At 45.3% G+C, this 15969-nt stretch overlaps 1 protein-coding gene across 1 annotated transcript in view; it reads left to right on the forward strand.

The window, feature by feature from the left end:
• LOC130118089 (histone-lysine N-methyltransferase SETDB1-B-like) overlaps nt 1–15609 on the forward strand; it is a 40746-nt gene extending 25137 nt beyond the window's left edge. Inside the window, exons 14-25 of the mRNA XM_056286417.1 lie at nt 1579–1840; nt 2023–2113; nt 2214–2330; nt 5869–6038; nt 10375–10629; nt 10801–10974; nt 11163–11293; nt 11589–11608; nt 11767–11885; nt 12252–12514; nt 13460–13548; nt 15051–15609. Of these exons, the coding sequence (XP_056142392.1) occupies nt 1579–1840; nt 2023–2113; nt 2214–2330; nt 5869–6038; nt 10375–10629; nt 10801–10974; nt 11163–11293; nt 11589–11608; nt 11767–11885; nt 12252–12514; nt 13460–13548; nt 15051–15168 (1809 nt within the window). The 3' untranslated portion in view covers nt 15169–15609. The remainder of the gene's footprint in view (nt 1–1578; nt 1841–2022; nt 2114–2213; nt 2331–5868; nt 6039–10374; nt 10630–10800; nt 10975–11162; nt 11294–11588; nt 11609–11766; nt 11886–12251; nt 12515–13459; nt 13549–15050) is intronic.
• Nucleotides 15610–15969: the final 360 nt, after the last annotated feature.

The raw sequence follows: 15969 nt of genomic DNA on the forward strand, positions 1-15969 counted from the left end.
AAGGCTCCAGGCTCAGTTGCTGAGAGGCGTCATGCTGTAATCTCTGCGTTGCTTTATTTTCTCATGCCAGCTGGAGTCAGCCTAAGAAAATCTTAGTTGACTGAAATGGTACCTACTCTTCAACCAATTGATTGTTTGCAGGGAAAAAAAAAATCTGCGTATTATTATCTCTAGATTAACTAGATCAGCCACAGTGCACTGAATGCACTCTACCTGGTAGCCTTATTAGCCTAAATGAATTATAAATAAACATAAAAAGCTAGTATTTGCAACATGTCAAGTCATTTTCAAATTAATTATTTCATAGTGAGATGTTAACAACAGACTCGCAGCCGACCAGCAGGGTGTGCCCCTGCCCATAGTCATATGGTTTCTTAAAATAGAACAATATTGGCGGCATGGTGGCCCAGTGATTAGCACTGTTGCCTCACAGCAAGAAGGTCCTGGGTTCTCCCCGTGTCTGTGTGGGTTTCCTCTGGGTGCTTCGGTTTTATCCCACCATGCATGCTAGGGTTAAAACTCCTGCCTGTGCCCCTGAGCAAGGCAATAGGAAAAAGAAATGGAGTTGGTCCCTGGATGCTGCAGCTGCCCACTGCTACACAATAGGATGGGTTAAATGCAGAGAACAAATTCATTGTAAGAACACAATGTCAAATAAAGTGGCTTTCATTTCAGCTAGTGATCCCAGCACAATGAGTATTGAAGAATATACAAAATAACTCAACTGTGCCACTGAGGAGGTAGAGTAACCCAGAACAACAGAAAAAGTTCTGTTGGTGAAGTAACAGCGTAATAAGCTAAGAGCTGAGCCCTTGATGCCAAGTGTCTAAGCGATGTAAGAGGATGTTGTGATCAACCGTGTCAAAGGCAGCAGTTAAATCTTAAAAGAACTAAAAGTAAAGTGCAATTGTCATGGTGCACTGAACTCAACGTTGGTATAAGCATAGAGTAAGTTAGACCTAGCATTCTCCATTAGGTTGGGTGAGTTCAAAGATGTGAAAACGAAAACACTCCCGTTTTCACAGGTAGTCTGTCCTTCCTGTCACCGAAAATAATGAATTAATCCTAGAAGGCTATTGATGTAGAGCTTTTCTTCTTACGAAAGTAACGCCAGCGGTTGTCCGACCAGTGAGAATTTGGTCAGATAAGAGCATGTCGACCAACCAATCAACCGGGAGACTTCAGCCCTACACATATGCACAAGGGCACCGTGTTGGTTTAGTGGTTTGCACTGTTAAGACATAGAAAGAGGGTCCTAGGGGAATTTGCATGTTCTCCCTCTGTTGCCATGGGTGCCCTTTTGGTACCACAGTTTCCTGCCACATTCCAAAGGAATACATGTCAGATGAATTGGAGACTTGGAAGCTGCCTAATGATTTAAGGAATGAGTTAATGATTGTATGTGTAGGCCCTGCAATGGGCTTCTCTGTTCACAGTGTGACCATGTCCTCTGCAATGGCTTCTGGAATATGCTCCACCCTCCAGTGAACCTGAATTGGATTAAGTGGATGCAGGAAATGAATTGGTGAATGAATGCCTTGACTTTAACTCATACTTGTGTGTCTATACCCTCTTCAGATGTCCTTCCATGTGATCTACAAGGCTCCATGTGGGTTATGTCTGCGTAACATGAAGGAGATTGAGGACTATCTTTTCCAGACACGCTGTGACTTTATATTCCTTGAGATGTTCTGTCTGGACCCCTATGTGCTGGTTGACCGACCCTTTCAACCACAGAGGCCCTTCTACTACATTCCAGACATCACCGGCAACAAGGAGGACATCCCTTTGTCCTGTGTCAATGAGATTGACAACACGCAGCCTCCCCAAGTCGCCTACAGTTAGTATTTACAATTTAGTATTGATTGATTCATACTCTGTCCTTCTCTTCTTCTTTTGATAGGGTAATGAAAAGCAGGACAGTAATTATGACAGTAATTAGTTTGTGTTAGTTGGCGTCCTTGCACAGATGTAGATCCTGATGAAGAACTGATCCATTTTCATCTCCTTTTGCCCACCCAGGTAAGGAGCGCATACCTGAGGATGGAGTCTTCATCAACACCAGCCCAGACTTCCTGGTTGGCTGTGATTGCACCGATGGCTGTAGAGACAAGTTAGTACGGTTGTTTGTCTATTACCTCTTCATGAATTGTCAGGCCTCTCTCTGGTGTTAATTAAATGAAGGAATTTATTTATCTGCACTGTATTTACAGGTCCAAATGCTTTTGCCACCAGCTGACCCTTCAGGCCACAGCTTGTACTCCAGGGGCACAGATCAACCCCAATGCTGGATACTTGCACAAACGATTGGAAGAGTGTCTACCCACAGGGTCAGACATTGACACAATTGCATCTCTCTCTCTCACACACACACACACACACACACACGCACACACACACATGCATGCACGCACACATTCTCTTAAACAAATTGTCATCGTGGTCTGCTAGTAGACTGACCTTGTGTCACCATTAAAATGTAATTACGGTTCAGTATTACTGCTAATATCAAATCAAATCAATTTTATTTGTATAGCCCAATATCACAAATTACAAATTTGCCTTAGTGGGCTTAACAGCAGCACAACATCCTGTCCTTAAACCCTCTCATCGGATAAGGAACAACTCCCTAAAAAAAAAAACCTTCAACAGGGAGAAAAAATAGGAAGAAACGTCAGGGAGAGCAACAGAGGAGGGATTTCTCTCCCAAGATGGACAACGTGCAATAGATGTTGTGTTTACGTAATTTACACAATACAACATTGAAAGAGGATAACAGAATTATAATGGGCTTATAAAATTTATAAAGAATATGATGCGCAGGTGCCAAGCACTGTCCAGATGCCATCGGAACAGTCCAGGACCCAAGCCACACAACCAGCATCATCATGTTAAAATAAATAAATTATATATATATATATATATATATATAATACACATATATGGATTTATAAAAATAGAATGTGATGAGGGGAATGGCAGGCAGCATCCAAGTGGCGACCACCATCACCACAGAGACCTGGGAGGAGAACCGACTGCACGTGCTCAAAACGGAGACTCACATGACACCATTCACACACAGAAAAAGAGAAAGGAGAAGACATCATTCAGAGAGAAAGAAAAGACGTGAGAGAAGAGAACAGTTTGCAATAGTTATTAGTTATAATCAATTAAGTAATGAACTAGTCATAATCTATGCTCTATAATCTTGTCGACATAACAGTGGTTAGTAAATTAATTGAGACAGAAAACCAACCCGCCATGCAGTACAGGTTGTGAAGCACTCAACTTAAAGGCAACTAATTGTAAGCTAAGGCAAAAAGATGAGTGTTAAGTTTGGATTTAAAGGACTCAGCAGACTCTGATTGTCTGATGGCAGCAGGCAGGTTATTCCACAAGAACAGCGCCCGATAGGAAAAAGCCCTGCCACCAGCTGACTTCTTTTTACCTTTGGGTACACACAGGAGCCCTGTATTTTGAGAGCGAAGAGCTCGAGATGGAATGTAAGGTTTAAGGAGATCAGACAGGTAAGATGGGGCCAGTCCATTTAGGATTTTATAAATCAGCAGAAGCACCTTGTATTCTGATTTAACATGGATAGGAAGCCAATGAAGGGAGGCAAGAATTGGTGTAATATGGTCAAATTTCCTTGTTTTAGTTAGGATTCTAGCAGCAGCATTCTGAACCATCTGAAGACTTTTAGTACTAGAATGTGGCAGACCTGAGAACGGAACATTACAGTAATCAAGTCTGGATGAAACAAATGCATGTATTAGAGTTTCTGCGTCAGCCATGGAGAGAAAAGACCGAATTTTAGCTATGTTATGTAAGTGAAAGAAGGCTGTCTTGGTGATTTCTTTAATGTGCTCATCAAAGGAAAGGCTGGGATCAAACGTAACACCAAGATTCTTTGGGTGCCACACTTTGTGAAACCACAGAGTTGTCGATTGTTATCGTTACTTGATCAAATTGGTGTCTGTGTCTAGCAGAGCCAATGACCAGCATCTCGGTTTTATCTGCATTTAAAAGGAGAAAGTTAAGTGACATCCAGTTTTTCACAGTAGCCAAGCAGGCCTCTGAGTTAGTCATTTGAGTATGATCATCAGCCCTTATAGGCACATACAGCTGAGTATCATCAGCATAGCAATGGAAATTTATTCCATAACTGCATATAATTTGGCCAAGAGGTGTAATGTAAAGAGAGAGAAGTAGAGGGCCAAGAACTGAGCCCTGAAGCACACCACATTTAACGTCAGAAGATTTTGATATAATTTTACTGTAGCAGACACAATGTGTTCTTCCAGATAAGTAGGACTTAAGCCAAGAGAGAGGTAAGCCAGAGACACCAAAATTACAATTTAATCTAATAGTATACAGTGATCAGTGGTGTCAAAGGCTGCACTGAGGTCCAGTAGGAGAAGCACAGAAGTGGAATCAGAGTCCATAGCTAGTAAGAGATCGTTCACCACTCTGGTCAGAGCAGTTTCAGTGGAGTGACAGGTCCTGAAAGCCGACTGAAAAGGTTCATATACATCAGGGGTGTCAAACTCCAGGCCTCGAGGGCCGCAGTGTCTGCAGGTATTTGTTGCAGCCATGCACTACACCACCTGATTAAACTAGTTCCTTTCCCTCCTTGATCCAGGAGGTGAGCTAATTAGTTAAATCAGGTGGTGTAGTGCACGATTGCAACAAATACCTGCAGACACTGCGGCCCTTGAGGCCTGGAGTTTCACACCCCTGATATAGATGGTTTTCTTTCATATGGGTCAAAAGTTGTTGATACACAACTCTCTCTAGTACTTTAGAAAAGAATGGGAGATTGTCGATAGTTGTTAAGAGACCCTGGATCGAGGTGCAGTTTTTTAAGTAGAGGTTTAACCACAGCTGTCTTAAAACTGCTGGGAACAATGCCAGTAGTGAGTGATAAATTCACAATGTCTAGCATTGTAGGTCCAAGAAAAGGTCAGAGGTCTTTAAAAGTTGTGCTGGTAAGGGGTCAAATAGGCAAATAGTTGGTTTAGAAGCTGACACGAACTTAGTCAAAGTATCGAGAGATAGTCTCAAAAGGTGTAATAACTGGAACTGTCAGTGACTCATTGTATAAATATGAATTTGGTAAGACAGGATCTGCAGGAGTAGGTGGAGTTGAAGAACTAATTTTGTTTAAGATGTCATCAACCTTATTGCAGAAAAAAATGTTGAAATTCTAGAAATTCATGGGCCGTGAATGGTGAGCAGCTAATAGACGGCTGCTTTTTAGTAAGTTTAGATAGTGTCAAAGAGAAATCTGGGGTTATGTTTATTAATATTTATTAAGTGAGAGAGAGACGCTGTTTTTGCAGTAGATAAAGCACACTTGTATTTCAGTAAACACTCGTGCCACGATAGGTAAAAAAATTCCAATTTTGATTTTCGCCATTTACATTCCAGTCTTCTGCAGGTCCGCTTAAGAGCACATGTCTCATCATTAAACCAGGGTTTAGGCCTCTTTAGTCACCTAGCTCTGATAATGAGAGGTGCAACTGAATCGATGAGACTAGAGAGGGCCACATTTAAGTCACTAGTGAAGTTTTCGACAGAGTCAGTTACCACAATGAAAGGAGCCAAGACTTCAGGCAGCTGCTGGCCAAATGCAGCTACAGTGGAGGGACCAATGTGGCGAGTGGCAACTACATCGGTGCTGACATTAACTGGACAGGCCAATAATGCTTCAAATTTGATGAGAAAATGATCAGACACAGCAGATGTGGTTGGCAAGACATTCAGATCAGAAACGGCTATCCTTTTAGATAAAACCACATCGTTAAAGTTTTGTCTCACAAATGCTGTTATCTCTCTCTCCCCCCTATCTTTCTCCCTTTCACTCAGGATCTATGAGTGTAATAAGCGGTGCAAATGCTGCAGTCAGATGTGTACCAACCGTCTGGTGCAGCATGGCCTACAGGTTCGCCTACAGCTCTTCAAGACCCAAAACAAAGGCTGGGGTATCCGTTGTCTGGACGATGTGGCCAAAGGCTCCTTTGTCTGCATTTACGCAGGTAAAAAAAAAGAGAAGGGACGTAGTGAAGTTCTGGCGGACTTGACTTTCATGTAGTTGAACAGCACAAATACAATGTCATTGTACCCTTGGACAGTTCAGGAGCTGCTTATTTCTATACTGTGTGTATATATATATTCTGTGCTCTGTATATCACATTTTATTGACCACCCAGTATGTTCTTTGATTTGGTGTGATGCTTACATATAAAAAACAAAACAAAAAACAAACCGGACAATAATCAATTGTATAAGAAGGAAGCATGAAAGTGTCTAAGGATGTCTAGAAAAGGGTACCCAAGAACCTTGGGAAAACTAAGTATAGGCTATTAAGCGGACTTGTGAGTTAAGTTATTTAGGCAATAATAAGCAAAATCAAAACAGCTCACAAAGTTGGACGTGCACAACAGGAAGCCTGTGGATATGAGGTCTCTGCTAAATAGTATTTTCACATTTAAAGGGATAGTTCGGTTTTCAGGGCTTTTCTTTGTGTCCTACTTACATAGCTTCAGACAAACTCTACAGATATATAAGGTACGTAACAGTGAGTGTAGCCTAGCTTAGCTCAACTGCTGTATGTGTGCCAGGATCATTAGCAGCTCCTCGCAAAGAAAGAGAAATGCCCCTTCGAGGGAAAGCCACTTTATTTTGTCATTACGCAGGTTGTCGTCTGCATTTAACCCATCCTATTGTATAGCAGCAGTGGGCAGATGCAGCGCCCGGGGACCAACTCCACTTCTTCTTTCCATTGCCTTGCTCAAGGGCACAGGCAGGAGTATTAACCCTAACATGCATGTTTTTTTGATGGTGGGAGGAAACCCACGCAGACACGGGGAGAACATGCAAACTCCACACAGAAAGGAGCTGGGACGGCCTTGGGTTCAAACCCAGGACCTTCTTGCTGTGAGGCTACAGTGCTAACCACTGGGCCACCGTGCCCTTCTACTGTTACTTTATGTCGTCCAAAATTACATATTTGCATGTTTTTGACATAGTGGTTATGGAACACAACCGAGCACGACTTGCTTCTTATCACGTTTGACTTAGGACACGATGCTCTGAGGCTGTGTGTGTGTGTGTGTGTGTGTGTGTGTGTGTGTGTGTGTGTGTGTGTGTGTGTGTGTGTGTTATCCATGCATTTATAATTTTCTATGCTCACAATTACGGATATTTAATTTTCTAAAATATTAGAAATATACCAACAATAAATATTACCAACAACCACCACTTTTAGAAAATAAAATAAATCATTACAGGGCAAACAATGGTTTTAATTTCTGCCATAATATGCTTGAACACGGGCTTATGCCTTGAATATATACATATAGCCTATGTGAATAGCCTATACACATACATGTGATTGTGTTTTTTCCGATTTCCATGCGGGATCAGTTAAATCATGGGTGGTAACCTGTGTGCTAACCTGTCATTCACTCCTTGCTTGTGTAAAAACAAATAGTATTTTTATTTTTTTCTGGATATTTTTCACCACTTTTTCTCCCCCGTATCCGGTCAATTACCCCACTCTTCCGAGCCACCCCAGTCGCTGCTCCGCCCCCTCTGCCGATCCGGGGAGGGCTGCAGACTACCACGTTTCCCCCGATACGCGTGGAGTCACCAGATGCTTCTTTTCACCTGACAGTGAGGAGTTTCACCAGGGGGATGTAGCGTGTGGGAGGATCACGCCATTCCCCCAGTTCCTCCTCCCACCCCCGAATAGGTGCCCCGACCGACCAGAGCATGTGCTAGTTCAGCGATCAGGACACATACCCACATCTGGCTGCCTACCTATAGACACGGCCAATTGTGTCTGTAGTGACGCTCGACCAAGCAGGAGGTAACACGGAGATTCGAACCGGGATCCCCACGTGGTAGGCATGTTGGTAGGCAACGGAATAGACCGCTACACCACCTGGATGCCCAAACAAATAGTACTCTGAACAATTCTTTGATTCGATTGGGTGGCATATGCATTGTGGTTTTGAATAAAAAATAACAGACATTTGGACATCAGGTTGACTTATCTGACCAAACCCGAAGAAATCATTTGGAAACTGAACTGTTAGGTGAAAATCAAATCTCGGGGGGTGTCCGGGTGGCGTAGCGGTCTATTCTGTTGCATACCAACACAGAGATCACCAGTTCGAATGCCCGTGTTACCTCCAGCTTGGTCGGGCGTCCCTCCAGACACAATTGGCCGTGTCTGTGGGTGGAAAGCCGGATGTGGGTATGTGTCCTGGTCGCTGTGCTAGTGCCTCCTTTGGTTGGTTGGGGCTCCTGTTTGGAGGATAAGGGGAACTGGGGGGAATAGCGTGATCCTCCCACGTGCTACGCCCCTCTGGTGAAACTCCTCACTGTCAGCTGAAAAGAAGCGGCTGGTGACTCCACATGTATGGGAGGAGGCATGTGGTAGTCTGCAGCCCTCCCCGGATCAGCAGAGGGGGTGGAGCAGCGACCGGGACGGCTCGGAAGAGTGGGGTAATTGGCCGGATACAGTTGGGGAGATAAGAGGGGGGAGGAATCAAATCTCTTGAGAAATGTGTTGTGTTTTTAACCAAGCCGTGAATAAAAGTTGACATTATAAAGAATGTGTAGATTTGCTGAAGTCCGTCGTAGATGTACGGCGAACACAAGCAAACAAACACTCTGATGTCAGCACTCCAAGACAACACACAATAAATGCCTTGTTTGAACATTTACAGAGGAGGAGCTTCACTAAAGGGGCAGCACGGTGGCGCAGTGGCTAGCATGGTCGCCTCACAGCAAGAAGGTCCTGGGTTCGAACCCCGGGGTAGTCCAACCTTCGGGGTCGTCCCGGGTCGTCCTCTGTGTGGAGTTTGCATGTTCTCCCCGTGTCTGTGTGGGTTTCCTCTGGGGGCTCCGGTTTCTTCCCACAGTCCAAAGACATGTATGTCAGGTGACTCGGCCGTACTAGATTGCCCCTAGGTATGAATGTGTGTGTGGGCCCTGTGTGATGGACTGGTGGCCTGTCCAGGGTGTCTCCCCGCCTGCCGCCCAATGACTGCTGGGATAGACTCCAGCATCCCCGTGACCCTGAGAGCAGGATAAGCGGTTCGGATAATGGATGGATGGATGGAGCGTCACTAAAACCAACCGTTTTTTTTTTTTTTTTTTTGATTTAACGCCATTTTCCCATTTTAAAGAATACCGTTGGTCTCATTTGTTCTCACAACCTTCTGAGTCACTTTCCGTCATCTTGTCCATGGATGTTGATTTCGGCTGATGTGTTTTTGTCCTTTCTGCATTTATCCTCGACACTGGTGGGGTTTCCCAGCATCGAGCTGATGTTATGGCAGAGAACATGGCAGCCGCCTAGTGGCAGTACAACAGTGGTACATAAATGCTCACAGCTCTCATTAAAGGTCAAACATGCCTGAAATTTATGTTACGGGCTCTCAGCATTACAAGCTACCACACCATGCCTCAGTATTACGATATTACCATGCTTTATTATTATCAATACTCCTAGCCGAGGTGTTCAGGCGACCTGGCCTGCTTTGAACACTCTCATTTTTTTCAAAGTAAAAGCTTCGGACCCCGCAGCGACACTCCGCTAAGAGCATCCTGGGGGCGCCAAGAGGCAGGGGCTGGGACAGACGGTGGCTCGCCTCGCGGTGGACCATCAGCTCGATCCCAAGACCCAACTACGAGCTGTTTAACTGCAGCAACTTTAAGATACGCTATTGGAGCTGGAATCATCGCGGCTGCTGGCACCAGACTTGCGCTCTAGCGGGTTCTCGTTAAAGGATTTAAAGTGTACTCGTTCCAGGGCCTCGAAAGAGTCCCGTATTGTTATTTTTCGTCACTACCTCCCCGAGTCGGGAGTGGGTAATTTGCGCGCCTGCTGCCTTCCTTGGATGCGGTAGCCGTTTCTCAGGCTCCCTCTCCGGAACCGAACCCTGATTCCCCGTTACCCGTGGTCACCATGGTAGGCACAGAAAGTTGATGGGGCAGACATTCGAATGAGACGTCGCCGCCGCGGAGGGCAGGCGATTGGCCCGAGGTTATCTAGAGTCACCAAAGGGGTCCCGGGTGCCACCTTTAAGGGGTGCCCTGTGAGGGTTTTGGATCTGATAAATGCACACATCCCCGAAGGTCAGCGTTCGTCGGCATGTATTACAAGCTACCAATATTACAAACCACGCCTCAATATTACAAGCTACCAGACCACGTTGTGTGTGTACATGTGTGTGTGTTGTCAGTCTGGCTTTCTGTTTTTGTGTTGGTTTATGTGTCTGTCTGTTAAATTCTGTCCCTTTTTTAATTTCAAGGATGATATTCATCATGTGTTTCTCTCCTTCCCCCACTGTTTACCAGGTAAGATCTTGACAGATGACTTTGCTGACAAAGAGGGTCTGGAGATGGGCGATGAGTACTTTGCTAACCTGGACCACATAGAGAGTGTTGAGAACTTCAAGGAAGGCTACGAGAGCGAGGCCCACTGCTCGGACAGTGAGGGGAGCGGTGTTGACATGTCCAGGATAAAAATCCAGCCCTCTGCCTTGGTGTCAGCCAACCCTGTTGGGCGACCACCCAAGAAGTCCGAGCTCTACAGTAGTGGAAAGGTTAAAGGTGAGAGGTCAAGGGAGGTACTTACTATTAGTAATATACATTTTAATGCCAGTGTTATTTTGCTGCAAGAGTTTTCAGAGCTCTTTGGGAGCTAACCACAACTAACCTCCACCCCCATATCCTCCATCTCTGTCCTTCGTTTCCTACCATCCCCCCCTCCAATCCTCACAGCCCACAACTCTGACTCATCCAAGGACAGCAATGACGACGACGATGACAAGGACTCCAAGAGCGATGATGAGAGTGACAGCTCGGACGACACGTTCGTGAAGGACAACTACTTCAGCTCCAGCTCCGTGTGGAGGAGTTACACAACACGGGGACAGGCCAAGGGCAACAAGGAAGGTGAGCTATTGGTGAAAAAATAAAAAGCTAGGATTCGGGCAAATCTCAGGGTGAAACTGTGATGGTTATCCGGCAACAGTTCAGGATGTAAAGATATGGAAGACACGAGATGCCTGTAGTCCAGTATTTTCTAAGTCTGATCATGAACGTTTTGTTTCCTTCCTCTATCACACTTCTCTTTTCTTCAGGGAGTCAGGACAGTAAGGATGGAATCAGTGTTTCAGCAGAGGGCGCAGATGACCAGAAGCCTCCGTCCATGCCAGAGGAGACGGGGAAGAGCAAAGTGGCATCCTGGCTCACCAGCCAGGGGTTGAAGAAGGTGAGGATGGGGGAGAGGAAATAAGAAACACTTAAGTTTCTGATTTTTAATTGAGAGGGAAAGAATGAAATCATATATCCCAGTGGCATTTTAGGAAATTGGAAGAATGAATTAGTGTGTAGGATTTTCAAAGTTTACTGATTTCCATAATGGGTTTGACTTGTAGAACTCTCACATGCAGTGTCATGCTGAAGCTTTTTAAAGGGATGGGTTAGGTTGGTGGTACTTACGTGGGAAGATTGTGTGTAAGGATGCCTTGTGTGCCGTTTGACACCCTCCTTGTTTTCCATTACAGGAATCTGGGGATAGGAAGAGGTACGTTGTTATCGACAGGATATGCTAAAATGGATCTTTTGGTCTTGTAGCTAGTTGTGTAAATGGATCTCGCTCTGCTCCTCCCTTTGAATGGAGGGATGAGCCTGATGCGTAGCATGAGATTACCTTTACGTTTGGTTTGTGTCTGTTTGATGCAGTCTAGTTAAAACAGAGGTAGTCAAGAAGCAGGAAGTGATGACGCTGTCCGACAGTGACGACGTTCAGACCATCAGCTCTGGATCTGAGGACAACAAGGACCAGGACAAAGTCATCCAAGGTGAGGCACGAGGGGTTGGGGGGGCAGAAGGTGAAAATGTAAAAACAGAGGCTGGCGTACTTGTTAGGGCACGTATCACATAAGGCTGAGCCTTTACCGCAGTAGCCTGGGTTTGAATCCGGCCCGGGCCCTTGGTTGCATGTCATCCCCTCTCTCTCTCCCCTGCCTTTCCTGTCTCTCTCTCTGCTCTCACTGTCCAATAAAGGTGGAAAATGCCCAAAAATAATCTTGAAAAAAAACAACAATGTAAAAACAAACATTTCCTTCACAGAAAGTGTTCTCCAGGTTCCCCTAACCACATGACCTACGCTCTTCTCTTCCGTTTTCTTTTGTTCCTGCTTCTCTGCCGATTCCACACTGGCTCAGGGGTGACAAAGAGGCAAGTAGCAGTTAAGTCTACACGCGGCATTGCCCTCAAGGGGAGCCACAGCCTGATGGTAAAGATGGGCGCACCAGCAGCCGGAGGGGGGCCAGGGGGGCAGGGGGGGAAGGGGGGACCACAGGGACAGCACGGAGGAGGAGGAGGAGGCGATGGTGCCCCCAGAAACACGCGACAGTTCTTCGACGGTGAAGAGTCGTGCTACATTATTGATGCCAAGCTAGAAGGCAACCTGGGACGATACCTCAACGTAAGTGGATGTCATTTTGTTGTGTGTGCCTTTTCACTACATCGGTTTAAAACCACTTATTCTGAAATCAGAGTCAAGTTTCAAAGTGTCCACACAATATACAGATCTGCCCCATTCCATTTTAATCCTGTTCTACCCGGGGCATTGAGAGATGGCGCTACTAGAGACTGGTATAACAGAGGTATATGTACTATATGAGCACAACAACAATCTGAAATCATTTGTACAACTGAGATCCTATTTTGGGCTTCCTTCAGCACACTTCGTTAAATATCTACAAGTCAGAGGTTATATTAGAGTCCAGCAGGATGGGAAACTTGCCCCTTTAACACCAAAACCACCGGGATTTACCTCCTGCCTAAAACGACCATGGGCAGTCAAAATGACCGCCGGTTTTTAAACTCTATGTTCTGTCAAGATAAATCCCCAGTTGAGATATTAATGCATTACATATGTTAGTGTATCTGTTATGAAACCAACTTACACCAAAATTAACATTTTAACAACTTTAACACTATTCTTAAACAAATTGTGGGGATGGGACTGGGTTCGTCCCTGTGGGTGTCTATGGGGTTGGGGTTGGGCTTTGGGGGGAGGGGGTCACGCTCTCTGCCTCTTTGGGTCTGGGTGGTCCTAGGCGTTCGCTGGCCCTGGTGGGTGCCTCGGGCTTTTGTTTGGTTCTGTAAAGGACTGTAAGTTTGGGTACATCACAGAAAGGCGCAGTACACTGCAGCATTATGTAAGAGAACAATATCCTGCACACTTTAACCTGTTAGACGCTGGACATTTTGGAGGGGGGAGGAGGAACTGATGTTTGATGCTGTTGGTATTGGTTGTGTTGTATTTTTCTATGGCGGAAAAAGGAAAATCTCAATAAATATGTTGTTTAAAACAAGAGACTTATTCTAAAAATCTGTGTTTCCATGTCTCTTTTCTGCCTCGCAGCATAGCTGTAGTCCTAACCTGTTTGTCCAGAATGTCTTCGTCGACACCCATGACCTCCGCTTCCCCTGGGTGGCGTTCTTTGCCAGCAAGTGAGTATCAAATCAGTTTTCAGGTCTTTGAAAGTGTCAGGTTATGCCCTGCATGACGGCTTTAGTCCCGCCGTGGGCTGAACAGCAGTGCTATTTCGGAGACGCCCGTGTTTTGAGTGGTGAGCTGGTGAGCTGGCAGAGGAAACTGATGATCACTGCAATTTTAATGTCAACAAATACTCCTTTTAATATCTGCCATTTCTGAAAGCGGTAATTACTTGTTCCTAGAAAGTTGAGTCAGTTCATCGGCACACGTTGAGTGGGAGAATGGTTTCAGGAGTCATCTAAGTGACTCCGTCAGTCTCGACTGACTGCAGGGATCCCCACCCTTATAATAATCATGGACATTTATATAGCGCTTTATCTAGACGCCCAAAGTGCTCCACAGGGAAGTGGGGAAACTCACCTCAACCACCACCAATGTGTAGCACCCACCTGGGTGATGCACGGCAGCCATTTTGCACCAGAACGCTCACCCCATGCATCCGCTTGAGGTGGAGAGGGAGGACTCATTGAGGGAATTGCAGGTGGGATGGTTAGGTGGCCAGATGGAGACAGCCGGGTTGGGAATTTTGTCCCCCCCCACCCCAATTAGGACGAAGACTGCCTCCTACTGGCCCACCAACACCACTTCCAAAAGCAACTCCGGTTTTCCCGGGACGTCTCCCATCCAAGTACTAGCCCAAGCCCATACCTGCTCAGCTTCTGTCCTTGGGCAGAGCCAGGGGACATGTTGGTATGGCTGCTGGCTTGTAAACAGCAGTCACACAACTACTGAAACCAACGATCGGTTTCATATGCACATTGCCATGACCATTAACTAGAGTTACCGTGGGCATGTGTACTGTTCAGAGAGGATTTGGGAATAGTTGCATCACAGCATTGTAAGATGGAGTAATTAGTTGTTCATCACTGTGACAAAGAGGGAGTTGTTTTTTGGCCCCCAGGGTCAAAACATGTAGCAATGCCATATGTTTTTGTTTTTTTTTTAAAGTTGGACCAAATCTATTTGGTAACCTGCCTACTTTCTCTCAGTGCCACTTAACCGCTAAAATATATGGTAAAAAAAAGAAGCAAAAATAGTCCTGGGTACGATGTTAAAATGCAACTGTCGGGTCGTCGGCGACTAAACCGGCACCCCCACTTCAACCCTTGGGTTGTTGTGAGGAGGGTGTGTGGACACCCAGCAGGACTAAAAACAAAACCTGTCAAAGGGTGGATGAGCTCCTCTGTGAACCAACCTGTGAACCAATCCATACCTGGAGAGGAGATAGGGACCACCAGGTACTTCCCCTACTGAAACACAATGATGACTCAACCTGTTGAGGCATCAGCTGTGCTCCTACGACCTCTAAAAAGGTTGCAGAACTGATGATGATGATGAAAAAAATGGGGACAGAAAATCCCAAGAAGACCACTTGACATCACTGTACAGTACAGTATGAGTAGATACGAGTTTGACCCTTGTGCTTTGCTAACTGTGCTGCTGGTGTTCTGTGCAGGCGTATCCGGGCCGGTACCGAGCTGACGTGGGACTACAACTATGAAGTGGGCAGCGTGGAGGGCAAAGAGCTGCTGTGCTGCTGCGGGTCGACTGAATGCAGAGGGAGGTTGCTGTGATCAGCCCGTCGTCACCCGTCCCTGTTCTGTGTCCCGGCACCGCCGCCGCCAAACCCTGCGTTGTTTTGGATCCAGTGCAAGAGAGCTGCACCCAAAGACTTCCTCTTAGTGTCCTCTCATAGCACAGCGGAGATGGATTACGCCATCTTGTGTTGTTTTTCTTACTGAAAAAAACAAAAACAAAACCTGCTCAACACGGAAGTTATTCCCCGATAACGAAAATCTCTCCAGGGGAATCCGTAAAGCTGTAACTCATTTCCTTTCTTTACTCTTTTTTTTTTTTTTAAGTTGAAATACAAATTTTTATCAGTTCTTTGGTTGCCTTTGGTTGTTTTTCTTTTTATAACTGTGTGTTTATAGTTTTATTTCATTTTACCTGAAGATAAGGAGTTAAAAACGTGTCTCTTGGAAATCCTAATAAAATTTCTTTTCCCTGAAGGAATCCTGAACTTGGCTGCCAGTGTGTTGTGAGGTATCGGCCTTGTCCAGCTTCCCGGTCCACCAGTTTGGCAGGTGCTGGTAATGCAGGTTCAGAAATGAAAACCGGTTGGGCGGTCAAATGATAAAATACTGTTTGGCCTGCGGCTTTGTCAAAAAAGTAATTACAGAGTGAGAGGGCACTCGCACATTCATAATTACACAAACAAGAAGATCTGTGACATAATTCACGTAAAAGTACAATGAGCAGTGAAACGCTTTTTTGACAAAGTGAACTGTGCAACAAGAAGTAGAACAACTAGTAAATGGGAATACATTTAAAAAAGAAAAGCAAACAATATTAATATCAGAGGCCAACACTTC

The sequence above is a fragment of the Lampris incognitus genome, chromosome 9, assembly GCF_029633865.1.
Source record: "Lampris incognitus isolate fLamInc1 chromosome 9, fLamInc1.hap2, whole genome shotgun sequence".
NCBI lineage: Eukaryota > Metazoa > Chordata > Actinopteri > Lampriformes > Lampridae > Lampris > Lampris incognitus.